Source organism: Meleagris gallopavo, chromosome 1 (genome assembly GCF_000146605.3).
Source record: "Meleagris gallopavo isolate NT-WF06-2002-E0010 breed Aviagen turkey brand Nicholas breeding stock chromosome 1, Turkey_5.1, whole genome shotgun sequence".
Classification (NCBI taxonomy): domain Eukaryota; kingdom Metazoa; phylum Chordata; class Aves; order Galliformes; family Phasianidae; genus Meleagris; species Meleagris gallopavo.
In genome coordinates this window covers 68,301,152-68,322,184 of record NC_015011.2, presented here as the reverse complement: position 1 = coordinate 68,322,184, position 21,033 = coordinate 68,301,152, and the positions used below count along the sequence as shown (strand labels likewise).

Sequence of the window (21,033 nt, the reverse complement as noted above, 5' to 3'; positions counted from 1 at the left end):
TCAATAGCATGCAAGTAGAAATTTTGAGTGGTCCAAATAACTGTAATTCAGAAGAGGGAAACTTAATATGATGATAGGAAAACAGAGGCTGAATGCCAGCCTCCTAAAGGCAAGACCTGCTTGTCTCACACGGAAAGTCACAGAAGCTACACCAAAGTGGATAAGCATATAATAAAATGAACTGTACTGGAATGGGAACATGAACTATAGCCCTCACCACCTCCAGCTTCTTCCTCTTTTTAAGCAGAAGTACACACTATGCAAAGGGACAGGGCTTAAGGTAAGGCCATAGAACATCACCTGCAAGAGCAGAGGGATTAAGTAGTAAGATGTATCTTACTTCGTCTCTGCAGTCTTTCCTTTGTCCTCCAAGACCTTGAATTATAACAGTTATTCCTATCACAGAATGAATTGCCCACAATTTATTTAAACTCCATTGCTGCTAGTTCTTAGCTGATTAGAGAAATCCCAATTGACCCACTATTGCCAGAAATGAAATACAAGATTTCTATCTGCTGCCAAGCCAGCAAGAATGTCTACCAGGAATCTCCGTGCTTCCCATGTGGAAGTAGGAACAATATCCTTAAGAGATCAGTTGTGCAGTTCTGATTTTCATGTTCTTTTTCTACCTCATTTCCTTCCAGCACTCTTTTGATTCCATGCCAAGAACAAACAGTGAGTGTGTTTAAAGCAAGAAAAAAGAGCACAAAGTGTCCTCCCACCCGCATTTTACTGGAACTCACTATCGTTAAACTGAATTGTGAACTTGGAGTGGCACCTGATTAACAATGTAAACCTTTGTTATAAAGGAAAATAACAAACAAACAAACAAACAAACAAAAAAAAAGGAGTGATCTGTCCTACGTGCAGCTCAACAATTATCCCACTTCAATGTTCTCTTGGTGTGGACACAGCTGCCGTCACTGCAGGATATCATCTGTATTTTACTTCTGGCTAGATTGGAAGTAATTCAGTTTAGTTTTTGGTCAAAAAAAGAAAAATCTAAGAGAAATTCTGTGTTCATTGGGAAAAGATGAGAGATTAAGAGTTCTCAATTTGGGAAGCAGGGGTGGTATGTCACAGAACTGCATCCAAGTACAAAGAGAGGAAGAGAGTGTTCTAGAGTAAGAAAAGTAGGCAGTAAAGTTTCTTTAGGTGCAGCTGAACAAAATACATTTGCAAGTGCAGAAAGAGAAGCAACTTAGGTAAACTGCACATGGCATATTGATTTTAATCATTAATTTAATGCTATCTAAAGGTGGTGACAGCATAAAAGTGTTGAGTAGGGTGTTTATCCACCCTTTGCAGTCAGACTGCCTGGTACACTTCTGTGTGCCTCATAACTCAACAGTAGGAAACTGGCCAAGCAGTGAGCCTGTTAAATGTCCCATCCAAGACATGCCATCTACATTAGGTAAATGCTAATAATTTAGCCCCTAAACCCTTTCAAGCTGATCAGGCATTGTACCTGGCATGGAAGACGCTTCTGAGAAGCCATTCTCAAATTCCAAATCTACATCTGCAAGCAGTAGCATTGCAAGTAAAAAATCACGAAGTATCTTATGACACAAATTAAGAACTAAGTGGGTATCTTCATACTATTCTTTTCTGGTCCATATCTTAGTTATAGGAACCTTTTGTTTTTTAAACCAGCACTCCTTACAACTATGTTCTGTATTGCTATTTAAAGTACATATTCCCATACAGGGTTTTTGCCAGGTCAGGAAACTCAAAATACAGGGGATGGTAAGGATTTTTCTGCTCTAAACTGCTCAATTTGCAACCTATTCTGTCCCAGTGATACACCTGAATAAATGTGAAAGTCTGCACCTGCACACCAAACACTTGTTTCCCCCAGTAACAACTGTATGTTGTAGCTCTGTGGCTGAAACATCCATCGAGCAGGTTTTGGAGGACAGATCATTTCTCACTTTCATGTAAGAAGTACTGTCTTAGGACTGCTATAAGATATGGCCCTGGCCACAGCACAGTGCCAGATTTGCTTTCACAGTGCTGCCATGCATCGCATGCCAGTGGCACAATATGTCAACCACTGAAAACGAAGTTCTACATTTTGAACTTTACGCTTTACTGTACAATGTGAGGAAGGATTACACTGTGTTATTAGTGAAACAACCTCCCAAACTAATAATGGAGTTCTGTTTCTTGCAGATCCCAAATGTCTGAAAAGGAGACAAGAGGCCTTCAGTAAAGAGAAGCTAACAAACCTACCTAAGCTGTAAAAAAAAAAATCATATACATATGATCATACACATACATATTTTTCTTTGGGGTCCTTTGTATCCAGCTTCTGAATCCTGTGAACAACCTTTTCTATTTCTTCTTTATGCAGGCCATAAACTTGCTTTAAAAAATACAAATCTCAAATTCTTTCAATCATGTGACTCCAGAAGCTGCAATTTTAGGTAAAAATTTCCCCATACTTGCACATTCACTAGAAAATAACAACAGAGAGCAGTGTCTGCTGGTGATTCAAATGTTTCCAATCTAGTAAGAAAAATCCTAAATAAGAGAAAATGCATCTTCTTGGCAGATGGCACATAATACACACCAGTTCAGGGGACTCTTTCAAAGTATTAAAGCAGCTTTAATTACCATCCAAACAGGAGGGAGGGAATAAAGGCCCACTCTCAAAAGAAAAAAAAAAGTGGATTCCACATTTTTTAGCAGTGAACATCAGACAACTTTGTACAACTAGGTATTACTAGCAGAATTATCAGTACATTTTACAGATGAGGTAGTTGAGACAGAGAAAAAGGTGCACTGAAACATTTGAATTTCACTTCCCTGTGCCATCTGAAATCATATCCTCCAATTCCATACAAAATGTGTTCAGCAACCTGTGCAGTCTCATCTAAGCTTTGTGCCCAGTCCATCTGAACTCAGAGCTGTAAGAATTCCATAGGGCACAAAGACTAGTACCTCCCTTCTCACTTTTCCATTGACTGGCATGGTACAGAGCAGGGAAAAAACACAAGCCAGTTTTTGCCTACTGAAAACTGCTACAACAGGCTGAGCTCTCTGGGGATGCCCTCCCTCCATTGTGTCTTAGCTGGGATGGAACAAAGGTCCTTTTTTTTCTCCAGTTTAACAGGAAGCACATATCTGCAACTCCTCCTCTCAACAATTTTCATGACCATACCAAGATGTTCCTTATTATAGGGACTGACTTAAACTCTGTCAGTACCCCTAATTTCTCCTTACCACAATCACAACCACAGCCATGGTACCCAGTTCTCATGGCAGCCACTTGCAGTTTATAGGTCCTACATCTGGAGCCCTGGTAACACCAGCCAGTGCAGCAGAATAGTGCAGCAGGACTCAAATCAGAGCTGCCTGCTCCATGGAAGAAGGAGCAGAGTGGCTCCTCTACTTAATAAACCACCTTCAGCATCACATTCATCTGCCTTGGTGGTTGGTGGGGGCCATTTGAAACAACAGCAAGTAGCAGGGGAGAGAAGAAGGGGGAGGGAGTGGACGAAAGTGAGACTTACAGGGAGGAAGGCTGGGGGGAAGGATATGCTCCACTACAGAGAATCCTGTCAGGATGCAATTTATTTTCATTTTGCGAGGGAGTATAATGGTGTACTGCCTGAGCTCCCTCAATAGCTGTTTTGAAGTGAACCAGGCTGGTATGTCTTTAATTTATCATTTCATTATGAAACAGTTTCCCTTCCAAGAAGCCTTCAAGTCAGGAAGCTCTGTCTGCCCACACAGGAAATTCCTTTGCAGCAACTTCCCCAAAAAGGAAATTTCCCTCAGAAGTGAGCCCAGCTCATGCCTTTGAGCAGAGCTGTTTGAAGAGGCTCTGGCATGCAAGCCCCGCAAGCACCCCTGGCTTCTTGCTGCAGCCAGCATGCCGGGATCAGCAGCTCTGCTCTTGTGCTGGTGTGCACCGACTCTGCTGCACTCGATTGTTCTGCTTCCCCCTCCCCAAAGGCAACCAGGAGCACTGGGAAGAGACAAGTTTCTGAGCTTTCTACTAGTGAAGAAATCTCTAATCGAGAGGGGCACGTGATAGGCACACATGTAGCTAAGACTGGTGGAAATAGCTGGAGAAGAGAAGGGTGAGCTGTAGAAAAAAATCCCCAACTACTCCAAATCCCCAACTTGAAAATCACGGGGACAATTTGTGCTGTATCTTGGAGCATTTCTGACAGCACCCCACAGACTGCACTCTGGCCTTACGTATACTCTGTTTTTAATTCAGTGACCTTTTGCATTGACGATTTGTAAGCAAAAGGGAAGGGAGGGGAGAATATGTGGAGGAAAGGGGGGGAAACCGCATTTACAAAAATGAATCTCACAGACATCTTGTGAATCACTAAGTGGGAGAGAGCCAAGAATATCCAAGCTAGAGTGAATAACAACATACGGTATTTTATGAAGCACCTTAGCAATGGGGACATAGATCAGAAGCACTGCCAGACTTCCAGTAAGTTTTCAATTTATCACTTCAAATCACAAGTAATTACTGAATAACATCTTTTTTAAATGACTACACCCAGAAACTCACATTGTTTGGGGCAAGAGAGGAAGCAGAACTGAAATTCACGTTACACACTATGTGAATGAGACAGGGCCGAATAACAGGCACAGACTGAGCAGGGTCTTGGACTGGGTGACAACAAGTAAATAAAAGCATACCTCTGAGGGTATGTGGGAGAAACAAGTACTAGAGATGACAGAACTGCCTAGGGGTGATTACAGTCCATTGGCGGACTGTACGCTACATAGAGAGATTCTCAACCTTTCCCCTTCCATCTGTATTTAAAATTTGTTTTTCCAGCACTTCAAGAGAGATGTGGTCCTTGAGCCTGAAGCTCCAGCAGGTGGCTGCCTGCCCTCCTCTCCCATTCCCCCCCATCACCAGCTTTGCCCTGTTCCCTCGCCAGCTAATTTACATGACTTTTTTTCTGTCGCTGCCCTTGGCATTACATTCAGTGATTCAGTCAGCTGTTGTGTAAAGAAACTTTTGTCAGAATTGCTTAAAGGCAAATCCCCCTCACTGAACTTTTATCCGCAGCTTCTAGCTGATGAGTTAGTTATCACCTAGAAGAGACCTTTGGCACAGCAGATGCCAGCTGAATATTTATCTGCTTGGATGGCATCCACACTACCATCAAGTCACTGGAGGTAGTTATGAGATAGGGTGAAATTTAAAAACTGCCTCACTAGAAGAGATCATCAACCTATCTAGCCAAATGTCTTTTGGAGTTGCTGCACAAACAAAAAGTATACAGAATTAATCAATCTATTTTATAATATATTGCCTATCAGTCTCTGCCATTCTATGGTTTAAGGACCTTAAGAGCCATGATTGCATTCAGACTGCTGTTTCCACACTGACCTAATAAACCATACCCCCACAGGTTTATCCTGTTCCTTTCAGATGTATTTACACTTCTAGTCCCCTCATATCTTCCTGCAATGGTTTTCTCCTTATAGTCATGTACTCTCATTCACGTTTCTTTTAGATATGCTGCCCAATATCTCAGTTCTCTGGATTTGTTGTTTTGGGAGAAACTGCAAATAATCATTCCTGCTTCACCTTCTTTACAGCAACTATGACTTCACAGCCACATGGCAACATTCTCCCAGCCAACTCATTTCATTAGAAAACTATCCTGTTCTTGAAGTACAGAATCTTATCCCCTGTCTCTAGTCTCCTGGGAAAGAGGAAACTGGGAAAGCAGTGTGTTCTAGTTAGCTTCCTTATCATATTAAAAATGATAGTGTGGATAAAACCACCACATGCTGAGTGGGACGAGTTTGAACAAACACAAGGTGTTAAAAAAAAGCTCTTTAGAAGTTCACAAGACTAAGAAAGTCTGTATTAGAACTTCAGTTACCTAACAATTTTGGTGCAAAACATAAATAAAGTCAATTAAGTAGATGACCATAAATTAGAGAGGTAGAACAGACTAGACATTTTATTAATACAGAGAACGATGATGTCCCTGCTCTTCCAGCTGTCAGCATCTATTGAGGTGCAGCTCTCCTGAGACTTGAATTATATAAAGTATACGTGAAATTTAAAGCCGGTTGTACCCTTTAACTGTACTTTTAAAGCCTTTATATTGTTGATGTCACATTGAACTCATAAATGTTGTTTTAAAAACGCCTTAGAATGGGGGCCTAATATTTTCAAAAATAACAGTGTGAGCTACCTTTACTCACTCTGATTAACTCAGTGGTGCTAAGACAGTTTGTGGATTTCTCTTCGTGTTAGCAGCCTTTAGGAAATGGCTGATGGAATACATTCAGTCAGAAAGTAGTACACGCATATGACTGAGTCTCACTTACAACTATAATCTGATTTAGAGATTTCAAACCATATACAGTACTGCCAGTTCTGCATACTCAATTTGGTAAAAAAAGATTGAAAGACCAGTTCAGACCTGAGCCCTTACTGTCAAACTCTGGCTGACTCTCCACCATCTGCTTCTCATAGCCAAGGTTTGGGGAAGACTGTAAGCCTAATGGGGACAATGCAAGTACAAGAGTACACTATCTTTTTCATCCAACTTTTCTGATCATAAGCAATATTTTTATAACTTTACCTAAATGAAGTGGCTGCAACATCCTTTAAGTGGCATTCAACTTTAAGTGAAAAAGGAATAGTAACAGAGTCTCTGCATAAAATCTAAGTTCCTGAGCTAGCATCTTCTCTGTACTATCTAAATATTTCAAACACATACACAGAGACACCTTGTCAGATTGAAAATAAAAATAAAGAGACTTGTTAGATTTGAAATGAATTTTGACTGTTAACTCTTCTCAGAGTTCAAGCCTTTTGTAAACACACATTCACTATAAATAATGGAGGAGGTCCAGAAAGGCCCTGGGTGGGCATTGTGGTCACTTTGGACTATCGGACTATTGGGGTCCTCACAAGAAAATTACAGTTATGGAGGACTCACCACAACACCACATATTCAAACAACTGGAGAGATATCTGAATTTATCTCCGGGTTTTCTTTTAAATTGAATCAAATGCCAAACTTTCTGAGATTCAGCCATCATTACTGTACATGCTGATAATGCCATGGCAGAAGTCCAACACTGGCCAAGCACTGAATCCTTTACCAGCTCAGTTGCTTCAGGTCTGCCCTGACACCTTTGCTGTCAGTCCCAGACTGTCTGCTTGTGCTTTACTCTGATTTTAAAATTGAAAGAGGGTATAAAAATTGGATGAGTACTGCAAATGTTCCAGCTCCTATAGACATGGAGTGCCTCTTATTTGTATTTTGCTGAGTTCCAAAGCTCTGATCCTGAACCAAACTCTGAACTACTGTGTGTGACCTACTCACCGCTAACCTACATGGTGTGTTGCATCCCTGAGAACAATACAAAGTGGAAGTATGGAATTACTCCTGTGATTTGGCTACACTAACTTTCAGCAAGAGAAAACCACCAAGCAAACTGTAGAGTAGTGATGAAACAAGTCTGATGTATTTAACAAGAATACATGTCACCACTGCCTTTTAGTATTTAAAGAGCAGTAAAAACAAACAAACAAACAAAAAGATAAAGGTGCCTTAAACAATTACACTCAGCAATACAGAGTAATGCAGCTAAAAGCCCTGAGGAAGTTTCCAAGGAAGCGAGACACAAAGAAGTATGACACAGAACAAAAAAAAAAAGAAAAGTGGAACAAAGAAGTGTCTGTGTACAGAGGGTGTTTTTTGACAAAATATCTTCACTAATGCACAGAGAGGAAGTGAAAGGTTAAAAACTGAAGGAGACAGATTGCTTGGAAGAAATCAGAACGGAAGAGAAAATAGGAAGGAGGAACTTAGATACATAAAGGGAGATTTCCCCCACTAGGAAATATACAAGGACACACTCATGCGGCAGAACTGAAATGAATAACTGGTTTGTGGACCAAAAGGGGCCAGGGCTACTTCCTTCTGCACTACCAAGAAGGAGGAAGTGGAAAGGGAGAAATTCTCAGTATTGCATAAGACCAAAGAGGCACAATCATTCCTTCCTCTCTCTTTCCCCAGCCACTGGCCAAATAGGTAGAAGCTCAGCACAAACCATTTACTTCTACAAATATGTTCTGGATAAAACTGTGTCAGCTGCTAAGGTGGTGAGACAACTAACGACTTCAGTGAGTCCAGAAGTTTGCTCTTTTTTTCATATCTACTAACATCAAGATACAATTTCTGGTTCAGCACTCAAATTTTCATCTAGGACTTGTGCAATTTTACTCAGGTGGGCAGATCCATAACTGTGTTTCATGAGCTCTCCTTTATCATTATTATTATTACTGTTATTAGTGCCCAGTGTGGCAGGATTTTAAGCTCTGGAGCCTGTAAGGAGGGAGAGTTTAAATACCACAGCACCTCTCTGCTGGCTTGAGTTGATGGAAATGTTCTTTAAAGCTCAGCATCAAAGCATTCACTTTATAAGCTGGAAGCTTTGGTTCTTTTGCCAGGAGCAACTTCTCCCTATAATTAATTAATACCATATTAATTGTACATGTTCCACTGTCAAGGAGGCGTAGCAAGACCTGCATACACAGATCAACCTCTTCTGTGCTGGCCCAGAGCACAGGAGGGAGAAGGTCAAGGTGCTTCAGGTGCTCTCAAAGGAGACTGGACTACAAGCAACGTACTGAGGGTTGTGCAGCCTGCTTACAAAGAGAGCACACTGAGCTCTGCCGTGCCACCTCAACTAGTAATGCACGGCAGGGGCAAGGGGATCTTCACCAGCTGCAGCCTTGTGCAATCTATTGGGCTCCGTGCCAGCCCTGAATACAGCCAGCAGGCCAAGAGGAGGGGCCTGTGGCAGCTGAGTGCCCTTGTGGGTAGGATTTGGCTGCAAGTCATAAGATTCTGCGAAATTGCTGGAAGGGGAGAGGAGTGGAAGGAGAGAAAGGAAGGTTGTTCAATCCAGCTTCTGCCATGCCGGGCTACAACTCTCAGCTAACTGCCAGCGGCAAAGAAGTCACACTCAGTCCAGGGGCTTCAAACATGGAGCGACCTGTGCTCCCTCAGAGAAATCCGAGAAGATGAAGTAGAAACCAGGGAGAAGAGAGGATCTCTCACTGGCACCAGAGCTGCTTGTGGAGAGCCACCCTTTAGCAGCCACACAAGACACTTTAGCCTGCAGGCAGACACAAGGACGGAAAACAAAAGTGAGGTTTGCCTGTTGATCAGGGTGGTGTATGGTGTGGACTCTTCCTCAATAAAACAATCACGCTGGTGGACACACACATTTTCAATTACAATCTGAATCATGGATACTGGCCTGAAATCTAACCAGTAAAGAAGTTTTCACTCTATTGCTTGCACTGGATTTACTCGTCTCCATAAATTTATGCATATGTAAACAATTATTCACTTTCTGAAGGTACTGTGTGTTTGGGATTGCTAAAAGAACTACTTAAAAGAGCAAAGAAAAACAGGACTAGCAAGGGAAAAACTTATTTGGAGTCCAAAACTGAAGCCGTAACATTAAAAATACATGAAAAACAACCATTAAAATGAGGTAGAAAATACAGAAAATTTGGAAGGTTTACACACTAGCAGTACAAAATCGTCCCAACAAGCTGCTTTTAGAAAAAGGGGAATTTACATCTATTAATTTCCTACAGCACATGCATAGTTATTGTTAAAATAGTTTAAAAAAAAGTGTAGATACAGATGATGCTTGCTCTGACATGACAAAGCACTTCAGTAAGCTAAATATAGGAAAGGAATCATTAAAATGCAGGCACATAGCAAAAACACTAGATTCTGCTTAAAACAGGTAATACTTTTTTCTCAAAAAAGGAAGGCAATATGCAATTTTTGCTTACCATATAACAAGTAAGGCTTTTTTTCTTTTACAGCAGCATGAGAAAGACAAGTAGAAATAAACAGACACCTCAACTTTATGTAAAGTAATTCGTTATATAAATATAGATTAAAATATTAATCTGTAGATCTGAAGAGCTAGTGGGTGCCAAACATAGGACTCCAATCTCATACTGACCCTTTCTTTCAGCAGTTTGAAAGAAAGGCTAAACAAGCCTCTCCACGTTTTAAAAAATAAAAAGGTAGCTATTTATAGCTGCATTTATTGGAGTTCTTTCCTTATCAGGAAACATGTAGCTGGGAATTACTGTCTGCCTACATCGGAAATTCTTTCAGAGATGCAAAAACCCAAAAAGGAAATTTTCCTTCAAAAATACTCTTTCTTTTTTTTCCCTGCTGGTGGGTTTAAAATAATAAGTCAATGCTTTGACCAGGTCCCTCTCCCTTTGGGAGTTCTGTTCTGCAAAGAAGAAGCTTTAAGATACCTGAGGGAAACATAAAATAATGCTGAGAACATAATTATTAAGCTAAGAAAGCAAGGCTTTTCTACAGGATACTGTAACAGTGCAATTTCATTACCAGCATTACATTACTTTCTTCTGAAACATGCAAGTTCCTAGAACTTATACTCAACAGAAAGCATTAGCAAAATTTATTACTCTGCCAAAAAGCTGGCTCTCATGATGCTGACTACAACTGGTATGTTCACACCAGGTTTATTTCATCTTCCCTGTATGCAGAATAGCCTCAGTCTCTCTGACATCTTGTCCCCCATCTCAGTCTATCTACTTCCACCTCAGGGCATGCCCAATGGTGCATAGTCCAAAACCCAATGAAACCGCTGCTCTTCTTTTCAACACGTGAAGCCAGAAGTCCATTCTGGGGTATGATCCCCTCTGCATGTTACAGCACTACGAGAAGGCAAAGGCCACACAGGAAATGTGTGTTTGCCCTTAGAAGACAGGCTCAGTTTCTTGCAGTACATAAAATACAGGGCTGTAAGTAACTGTGAGACTTGCAAATACCTGCAGCTAAAAGGATCCGCCCAGTAAACTTTCAAAAAGGTAGACATGCCCCGCTTCCAAATCAATACCCATCACTTTGCCACAGAAGGAGTCTCTTATCCTGTCTCTCCACTGAACACCCCACATCATGCCTCTGAAGGCAGGAAGGATGTGTTGGTTAATCATTGAAAACGTTCATTCCATTTTAACTTGTTGCAGCTTAATTTAACAGTTTTGTTTTTTGCTCTGGATAATTGCTGTAAAGTTATTCTGCCAGTGCAGAATGGACACTCCTTTTTTTTTTTTTCCTAGCAGGATATGGAAATACAGAGATCAAAACCACACAGGTATATGCAGTAAACAAAGCAGGTTGCTCATGGCTATTTCCAGGGTATGATTTTTATATATGAAGATCCATAAGCAAAGATTTGGAGCAAGTCCATCAGAAGCGACTGTTCATTAATTCCCAACATCATCAGTTGTATTCCTATTAAATATATAAACAACTCAAACATACTGAGCAAAGTTCAGTGTTATATTAATAGGAGTCTGCTAGTCCTCCACTGGGCATGCCTTGCACAAAACAAAGTTTACTCTAGACATGAACAGTGAACATACTCATTCATACACATTCATCCCATAAAAGATAGACATTGCACAAGAATTCACAGAAGAGGAACAGATGATGAATAAGTGCTTCCACCTTTCCAAATGCCTATGGGAACTTATTTAAGATGAAACTCCTAATTAAGGCATTGGAGACTGGGCCACCATACCTGGATGGAACCACTTCCACAAAAATGTCTTCTCCGAACTTAGAAATCATCACTGAGTCCTTCTGCTCCAGCAATAAAATGAGGAGCTATAAATCAGGCACAAAAGCCTGTTTAATCTGGGTGTGCTTGTATCAGGAGTACCAGCACAGAGGCAAGTAGTTTAAAAGGAAATCCAAATCAATAAAAGGGATGTCAAACAATTGGTATTAGGGTGAGTGGATATGTATACACGGCCTCCATTACATTAATCTCTAGTATCTTGAAACTGCAGTTGGTTTCTCCTCACATATCATAGAATCATTGAATCCTTAGAGTTGGAAGGAACCTTTAAAGGTCATCTAGTCCAACTCCTCTGCAAAGAATAGGGACACACACAGCCAGATCAGGTTGCCCAGGGCCTGATGCAGCCTCACCCTGAAAGTCTCCAGAAATGGAGCATCACCCACATCTCTGGGAAACCTGAACCAGTGCCTCACCACCCTCACTGTAAAAGACCCTTTCCTTCTATCTAACCTAAATCTACCCACTTTAAGCTAGAAGCCATTTCCCTTTGTTCGATCACCACAAACCCTGCTAAAGAGTCTGTCCCTTTCTTTCCTGTAGCTCTCCTTCAGATATCAAAAGGCCGCTATCAGGTCACTCTTCTCCAGGCTGAGTGTTCTGTTTCTATGGTCATTTTTTTTGGCCCTCCTCTCGCCATGCTCCAATAGGTCTCTGTCTCTCCTGTACTGAGGACTCCACATCTGGATGCAGTATTCCAAATCTTGGTATGCCACATCCTGGTAGTCCCTCTAAGTGCTGGACAGGTGTGCTTTCTTCCAACGTTCACAGGCTCAGCTGTTTTTTACTAAAGGAGTGAATGCAGCACACATGCTATGTTGGTTCTGCAAGGTTTTCTATCACTCCTGTGTTCTGTTGCAAGGCACTCACCACATGTTATTGTAGAGTTCTTAATCATGGCTTACCACAGTCTCTCTTCTGTGCTTTCTTTAATTGTGTGGTTATTAAGAATACTGGGCTCTTTACATTAATTTTATTTTAAAAATTAACATAGAAGATTTGCAACAAAACACAAATGAAAAAAAAAAGTTGACACATTTGGGATGGAAAGAGAAAAGCAATCTAATTTTAGAGTCACTGATTCTGACAGCATCCCTTTAAGACAAAGCTAAAAATGCTTCAAATCCAGCAATGCCATAAATGTCCTGCTGCTTTTGCTTCTTACTCCTCTCCACATTTTCCAGGGGAATTTCACAAGGGACCAGATGAATCCCACATTAAAGTGACACTGCTCCCTTTCCCCACTGAACAGAGGTGAATCTGTGTTCAAATACTTAAACCCGTAAGTGAAGCTTTCCAGGAGTGTAAGAGATTGGCTGAGTACCACTGAGACCCTCAAATGATGAGTCCTCCATGCCCCAAAGCAGAGGTCTCAGATTCCCACCTCAGAGCTGCTTTACAAGTTCCCACCAGGACAGGAAGGATTTCATTCATCCACACACTTCCACTTGGTTTGTCAGTGCAGGAAACTGCTGCACTAACTCACCTTGTGTATATATACACACACGAAAATAAAATATTTGTGTATATATAAAAATATATTTATATATCCCACATATAAATAAAAAAATGCTTGGGTCCAAAACACTCTCTCAAGAAGCAGAAATCAGTTCGTGGCACTGGCTCTTCCGAACATTTTTCACATTTGATCTGGGTGCCTCTGCCCCAGTAATTAGGCTGCAGTAAAGAACAAATAGATTTAAGGTTCAGCTCAACAGCTGATTACATCAGGTTGACAGAACAAAATGGACCCCGAGTCACCTTGATGTACACCTTGTGACAAGTCGCTCAGTTCCCTCCAGGAGATAAACAAAGATCATGTCAGAAAAGCGTAAATGAGGATTTTCATGGTGCAAAAGCTTCCATTTTCACAGCTGGATCAGTAATAAGGTTTCAGTCCCCCAGCCCCACATAACGTTCTTCTGAATAGAACAGCTGCATCTGTACTGCATCCAGACATGGTTCAAGAGTGAATGTGAGACTGTGCTTCCAACCTATCCAAATTGCCTGAGCATATGATTCCTCAAAGCAGACTGGAAACTTATAGCACGGAACACCCAGGAGCCAGGACGTGCTTTGTACCACACTCAAGCGGTCACTGGCTGGCTGTATTGATAAATTCCATTTTGCTAAGCTTTAGAATACATCCTCTGTTTCAGAGGCAAGATCTGAAGCAAAAATACTGACTGGTTTCCCTTCTTCCCCCATATCAGCTGTTAGAAATCCAATGAAAACCTGTAGATGAGTTAAATTCAGATAAGCCATGGTAGAAAATGAACATTTAGGTAAAGGTAAGTATAAATAACATATCCATTATTCACACTTTTCATTATAACATGTATGCAATTCACAATCATAAATCATTACTAAATGCTTGGGCTCTGCTCTCAGTAGCTCACAATGTAAATGTGCAAGAAAAGCCTATGGTGAAAGAAGATACAACAGCAAGAAGATTAAGAACTGCAAACAATCAAGGTGGTAGTGAATAGTGCAGAATAGTGCCAATGTTCAGGCTTTTTTTTTTTTTTTTCTTTTTTTTTTTTTTTGGAAGTGGATTTGGATTGCTTAGGAAAGAACAAGCTACACACAGAAAAAATATAGCATAAAAAGGAGATTAGAGGGAAAGACAAGCATATGAAGGACAGTAAGAGGGAGGAATTAGGTTTAAGTGGCCATATTGTCAGAGAAGAGCAAAGAAAGATGAGGAAGAAGCCAATCATCTGAGAAAGAGAACAGTTCAGATCCCATTAAAATCAGTGGGAATCTAAGTATTCATTTCAGCAGATTAGTCTCATAGTCATTAATTTGACATTTTGGCCACCTCTCACAGTCCCTTTGTCTTATGCAGCTTTTATTTTACTTTTCCTGCATGTGCGTCAGTCAGTTTTGTTCCCCAAAGATCCCTCCAAAGTAAATATTTTTATTGCTTGCTACTCTAAATGTAGCTCAGCGTGAAGGGTTTTTTTTTCCTGTCTCACTACATACTTCCAGTTCAATGCACTGAATATTCTAGTAACTAAGTAATAATATGTCTAACACTTCAAAGTGGTTTTCCATCTGCTAGCCAAAATTGTTGAATAATTAACAGGTGCCAAACGATTAATAAAAGGAGTAACAATTAATAGACACTAGGGAGAAAAAAATGGATCCTTGGCAACGAAGACAATGTTGTTGTTTCCTCCCTCTTAATCGTTTCCTGTATTCCTTTACAAAAAAGAAAACTGGTGCCCTTAAAACACAAATGATGCATACAAGCAACAGCATCTGATCATGAGAAAGAAACTCACAATAAATTTACTTTGGTGTCCGATGAGCGGTTTAGTTTACAGAACCTCCCATGTGAGAGCCCTTCAACATCTTGACCTGCCCTTCTACTCATGTCCAATACTAAGGGTTACACAGAAGGCATGTTTGTAGGATGTGGTATAGATCACAAAGATGGAGAACCAATACAGAGGCACTACACTGCTTTCCACTGAGGAGTATAAAATAGCAGTATAAAAAGCATGCAGAAAGATTCCTACAAAGCAGTCACTAAAAAGGTATGCCCTTAACACAATCACTGCAGAAAACTAAGCAAATTTCCCTTCAGACCTCCTCAATGAAGGCAGTGGAACAGACAGCAATTGAAAAGAACACAAATATGTTAAGATAAAAAAAAGTGATCAGACTAGCAGAATATGACCAGACCTAAATGCACTGAAGTTCATCAAAATCATCTGTAGCCTAGAATGTACACCAGACTGGAAAACCAAAGACCAGAACCCAATTTTATATCTGAAACAAGGAATACTCAACCTTACAAACAGGTCCCCATCTTTCTTCACCACCACTCACCCAAAAGTGAGAGCAGTCAAAAAACAACAGCACAAAATGATGCATGTATCATGGTAACTAGAGTGTGTCTTTTTTACTCTGAATATTAGTGCAGGCTGTTGGGGGTTCAGAGAAAAGCAAGAACAAGAAAAGCTAGTTGCTGCCAAGAATAATTGGTTTGTGTGTACAGAAAAGTATGTGCAATGTGCCTTGCTATGACAATGGGCTGCAGGCACATGAAGGATGCCAACAGCAAAGAAAAACAAGCGAGTAATTAGTTCAGAGGAAGAAATGAACTTGTATCAATAGAGAACACTGTGAAATCTTTGCCCATGAGATAATGTCCATCTCCCTAAACAAACGTGTGCTCCCAAGAGAAGATGCCCTTTAGAGATAAAAATCAGACTGTGCAAACTGACAGATACGTGCACAGGGGAATGCTGCTTTACAGGCAAGGGCACAGATTAGACCATGCAACAAGTCCTTTTTCAACACTGATGTTTCTGTGTCTTGAAGAAGTTTTATGTTCAGAGAGACCAAAAGAAAATCATGAAGCCTGTAAGCATGTAATTACAGTTGCTGTTATAGATGGCAAAACACCTTATTTTCTTTCTGTGTACTATAAAAAAGGGAAAAACTGTTTATTCACTAATTCAGCACATATTAATAGACATATCCATATCTTACATGGAATACCTTCTTTCCAGATCCAAGAGGTTTTTTTTTTTGTTTTTTGTTTTTTGTTTTTTTTTTAACCACAAGCAATTGGCCAGAGCATAAAATGAATAACTAATGTCATTGAATCGGACAAAAATAAGTTGTTTTTAAGAAAAAGAAAAAGAAAGAACTTTCTCTCCATGGTAATATGGATTAAGCTTCCTCAGAGATAAGGGGAATGCAAATAGTGTAATAGCTTCCATTTTTCACAGCATTCTCTATTATCATTTTATTAATATTTACAATTAAAAAAAAAAATTATGCACTCACAATTTTTTCATTTTAGAATAGGGAAACAAAATCAAGATATCCAAGGTCACAGAAGACACAAAGGGCAGAGACTTGTAGAAGAGCTGAAATTGCTTCTCAAGTCCTTTCTAAACCACTCCACTGTTCTATCTGATGTTAGTGTAGTCTGGTAGAGATCAAGCACGCTGCAAACCTACCACGCATATAAACCAGGGACAAAGTGCAAACTGGAGATCATTGTACTTTCTGTCTACATACCTCAAACACATTCTCTAGCATTGTACTGATAGTCAATTTACAGCACGCCCAATACATATTTTATAGATAAAAAAGTAGATATTAAGCAAATGAGCACTTTTAGATGCATGGGTCAAAAGTTACTTACAGAGAAGCATAACACCAGATAAAATTGTGTACTATCAGGAAATCATTCTCACTATCCCAAAGCTTCAATGATAAGATTGATTACATTGTAGTTCTATACTACAGGCATACACCAGGCTGGTAAGAAAACAGCTAATTAAAACAGGGAAGAATGAGTGAAAATGGGAAAAGTGTCTTCGTGTCAATCCTGGGAAAGGTTTCTCTACAGATTTCTATCTGTGTTGACCAAGGTGAAGAAAGAATACTCTGTATGCTTGTAGCACTAAGGGATCTGCATTCCACTCTTCTCAACTTTGCAGTTCTCCTTTCTTCAGTTTCTGGATCAAATATCTCAGCATAGCTAAGAATCATTTGCTCACCAAACACTGAGGAATAATCTATTGCAAAGGAAATTGTTCTACTTATTGTCCAGATAATATTGGGTATTAGCACCTTTAAAGAGCTCTTAAACATTAGAAACAATGAAGTTTCTAATAAGGAAGGCATAAAATACTATCTGAATCTACCAAGTGTAATTCATGTTCCATCTAAAACGTTTCTCTCTTGTTCTCCTTTCTCCTACTGCATTGCCACTGGAGCAAAATCAATGCCTGGGCCAACTGCTGCTTTCAGTGGTATCTGTAGCATGGTTCTTGAACTTGCAAGTTGGCAGAAAGGATAACATACAGTCTAGGACTAAAATTTGTCTTTGTTTTGGTAATACCAGAATGTCATGGAACAGAGAGTAAACGGAGATCCACTTAGCTACCAGTTCTATGCACAGCTGGAAACATCATATCTTGCTGTTGCACTGGAGTGAGGCTTCAGGGAAGTTACGCTTTACCTCATCAATAAAAACAAAATCAAAGCTGCAAACTAACAAAGTCTCAGATTTAAAAAACACTCAGACTTTGTGGAAATAGATCCAATCTTCACACAAAGTAGCACGGCCTGAAATATCACTCAGACACTTGCCATTTTATAAAAGTTCAGAATTGTGACCAAAGCTGTATCTCAGATATCTCTAAAAAGTGAGAAGAGTACATGCAGGAACTGCAAAATCCCATAGCCTTTGAACCTCATGACTCAAGATCCAGAATGTACTAAGCTATTTCTATAGCTGGCACGAGGAAGACTGCTTCTGGAATATGATCTTGAAATCTGAAGTCTTCACCTTAAGAAGGATGTCTTAGGTGGGAAACAGTTTGCAGGAGATCATACCAACACAATCTGTAATCCACAAATTCTACAGGAAAATAAAGAACCTCTCATCCTAGATAGTTTAGTCAAGAAAAGGTTAAAGAATTACTTTATCAAAAAGCACCTATAATCAAGAGTAGTCTTTTGGCAATATTTAACAGGAAAGGTGATGATGAGATCCAGTAGTTTGAAACTGAGCTCGACTAATTCAAACTATAAATAGGGCACTTAAAAAAAAAACAAAACAGCAAATAAGGAGGATAATTATGCATTTTAAGCACTGACAGAACTTAGGAAGAAACCTTATATCCTCCCTATCCCTTAAGTATTTACATGGCGGAATCTTTCTCTATAAAATGCTATTGCTCAAGCAGCTACTGAACTTAAAACACAGAGGTACTGAGTGAAATTCTGTAACTCGAGTAATACCAGAGATAATTCTAGAAATTCATAATGATCCCTTCTGGCCTTGTTATAAATCCATACACTCTAAACAGTGGTTCTGAATGTGAGTGTTTGGGTCAATAATTATTGCATACTGAGCTAAAAATACTGTATTGCTACAGACTAATAAGAATACTAGTAAGGCTATGTAAACGTGCTTCACATTGTTTATGATCTGAGACACTGACTTTGTCAAAGAATAGACAGATGTTTAATAATTAATCTTCTGTGTTTTTATAATACAGAAGGTCAGACTGGCGTGGAAATAATAACGGGACAAAAGCTTCCTTAAAAGTTTTAAAACGTGAAAATTCAAAAAAAAAATCAAGGCAAAAGATTCAGTCACAGCCAAAACACTGGACAGAAATTGACTGAAAGGAAACCTTTTAAGCTTCACACTTTACCTAGCATGCTGGCAAGTTGATAAGAAGGAAGCTGGTAGTAAACAGTGCCCCACCCTTTCAGCATCAAGGGTCTCTGCCTTTCTATGCTGTGCTCATAGAACTCAGTTAGGAAGGCAGTAAAATTTGAAAGCTAGACATGATCCTCTGAGGAGAAGACAGACAGCAGTTCTCAAACCAGAATTAAATTCCACTAAATAACACAACAAGGGGAAGAAAAAAATCTCAGGGGCTAAAGCCACAGTGCGGAGAACTGCTCCGTGTTGACTTTTTTTCTCTACATTTTGGGCATAAGCTTCAAAATTGACCACAAGTTTACTAGCAAGTCTGCCCAATGCTGGGGAAACAAGCCAGCCAGCATCCACAGGCAGAGGCAAGAAAGCTCAGGGAGATCAGAAGTCTGGCTACTCAGGCGCTAGCCAGACCCACAAAGAAAGCTGTAGAGCCAGCTTGCATTCCAGCCCATCAAAAGTACAACCTGGGTTATGCACAGGCAACAAAACCAGGACTGTGCAGAAAGAGGCGTGGGCTTTAAGCAATCTTGGAGCACTGTAACTCACTGGCCATCAAGGGTGTGAGCACAGGATTACTGAAGTGCTGGGAGAACAGTTTGCATCCAGAAAAGGACCATGCTTGTTAAACAACTGAGGACAGGAATGAGAACTCTTTTTTCACTTTAACACAAACAAACAAACAAACAAACAAAAACCTGAAAGACCACCTCAGGAGACTATTTTCCAAAATCCCAAATAAATTTGTCAGATGGCAACATCTGACACCACTGACAGTGGAAACTACATTTCCACTGGCCCCGGTTGCTTCTTATTGCTCAAGTACTCCAGGAACGTGACACCTGATAAAAGTTTTCTTAAAATCTCTCAACTTGCATCAGAACTGCTTCCTCCCTAAAAGGACAATTCCATTCTTCCTCATCCCCACCCTATCTCACCTCTCCCTCGTCAATAGCCCTCGGCCTTTCTTATTCCTCAAACATTAAATCATCTGAGCAAGGAAGTGCCTGGCTCTCACCTTGATCCCAGCTCCAGTTTTTGTTATAAAAGCATTGTTGTGTCCTTCCTCCTTTGCACTATGCTTTCATGTACAGATTAGCCCTTTCCTCCTTGTTCATCACTGCCTCTGAGTAGTAGCAGAGTGCCTGAGCTCCAGTACTTACTCACAACAACTGGAAAAAACCCCACTGAAAAAATGCACTCCACTTACCACAGTTAGTGAAACTGACTTTGTGCCACAGCATATCAGTGAGCAATTCCTAAAACACGGACAGATACATAGTGCTTCCTGACAAAATAAAACCTCCACATTTTTCCCTGTCAAGAGAGAGAAGCCAAATCCTTGATAGAAGGTCGTGGTGGGGAAAGAAAACAATGATCTGAGGTGTTTAAAAATAACATACTGAAAATCAAACCAGCAAGAGCTTTAAAGAAAATTCTAAAGCCAGGGTACTTCCCCACATATCTTTTTTTAAAAAAAAAAATATATCCTCCCCCCTCACACTGCCCTGCACCCTCCTCAGTTCCAGGAAGTGACACTCACGCAGGTGTGCTGGCAGTCTGATCGTGTCTTCCTCCATCCTGATCGCTCGAGGCACTGGGACATGTAGTGGTGACGAGGAAGTGTAATTTGGTACTGGGCTGGCTGGAGGTGTGTACGAAATTCTCTCTTGCTGTTAAAAAGAAAGTGGGGGAGAGAAAGAGAAGACAATGTGAACTTTGGAACAGAGGTGTGAATTCAAGGCAGGGGTTGGGGGAGATGGGAGGAAAGAAGGAGGTATGCACGATGGGGGCCTGTGGCATCAGGCCGCAGCATCAAGCCTGCCACAGATCACAGCCGAAGGCCTGCCTGCTCCGAGCCTGAAACAGTGTCAGCAACCAAGCACCTCTGACACTACAGTTTTAATTTTCAGGAGAACCGAGAAGTTTCCAAGGAGTTTCTCAGAAAGTTGCTGAGGGAGAAAAGAGAAGTGACACAGAAGTGGGTAGCCTCAGTGGGTTTTATGTTGGTGAAAATATGACAGCAATTTCATTATACGTGTGTGCATACTGCTACAGAGACCGCTGAAAACGCTTAATCTTATGCTAACAGAGATCTGAGCATGTTTCTTAACTATTTAACACTTTAGAGCATTTTAAAGACATTAGTTTTACTTTTGCTGCAC

At 40.4% G+C, this 21,033-nt stretch overlaps 1 protein-coding gene across 4 annotated transcripts in view; it reads right to left on the bottom strand.

Annotated features, from left to right (window-relative positions):
• The window catches only part of ETV6 (ETS variant transcription factor 6), a 129,537-nt gene that overhangs the window by 65,797 nt on the left and 42,707 nt on the right, over positions 1-21,033 (bottom strand). For 3 of the 4 annotated variants that reach the window (XM_010716090.3, XM_019617069.2, XM_010716083.3), the window contains one exon: positions 20,412-20,541. In XM_010716090.3, the coding sequence (XP_010714392.1) occupies positions 20,412-20,541 (130 nt within the window). Of the gene's footprint in view, positions 1-20,078; positions 20,186-20,411; positions 20,542-21,033 lie in introns of those variants that run through there. The other variant, XM_019617076.2, reaches the window with a different exon arrangement.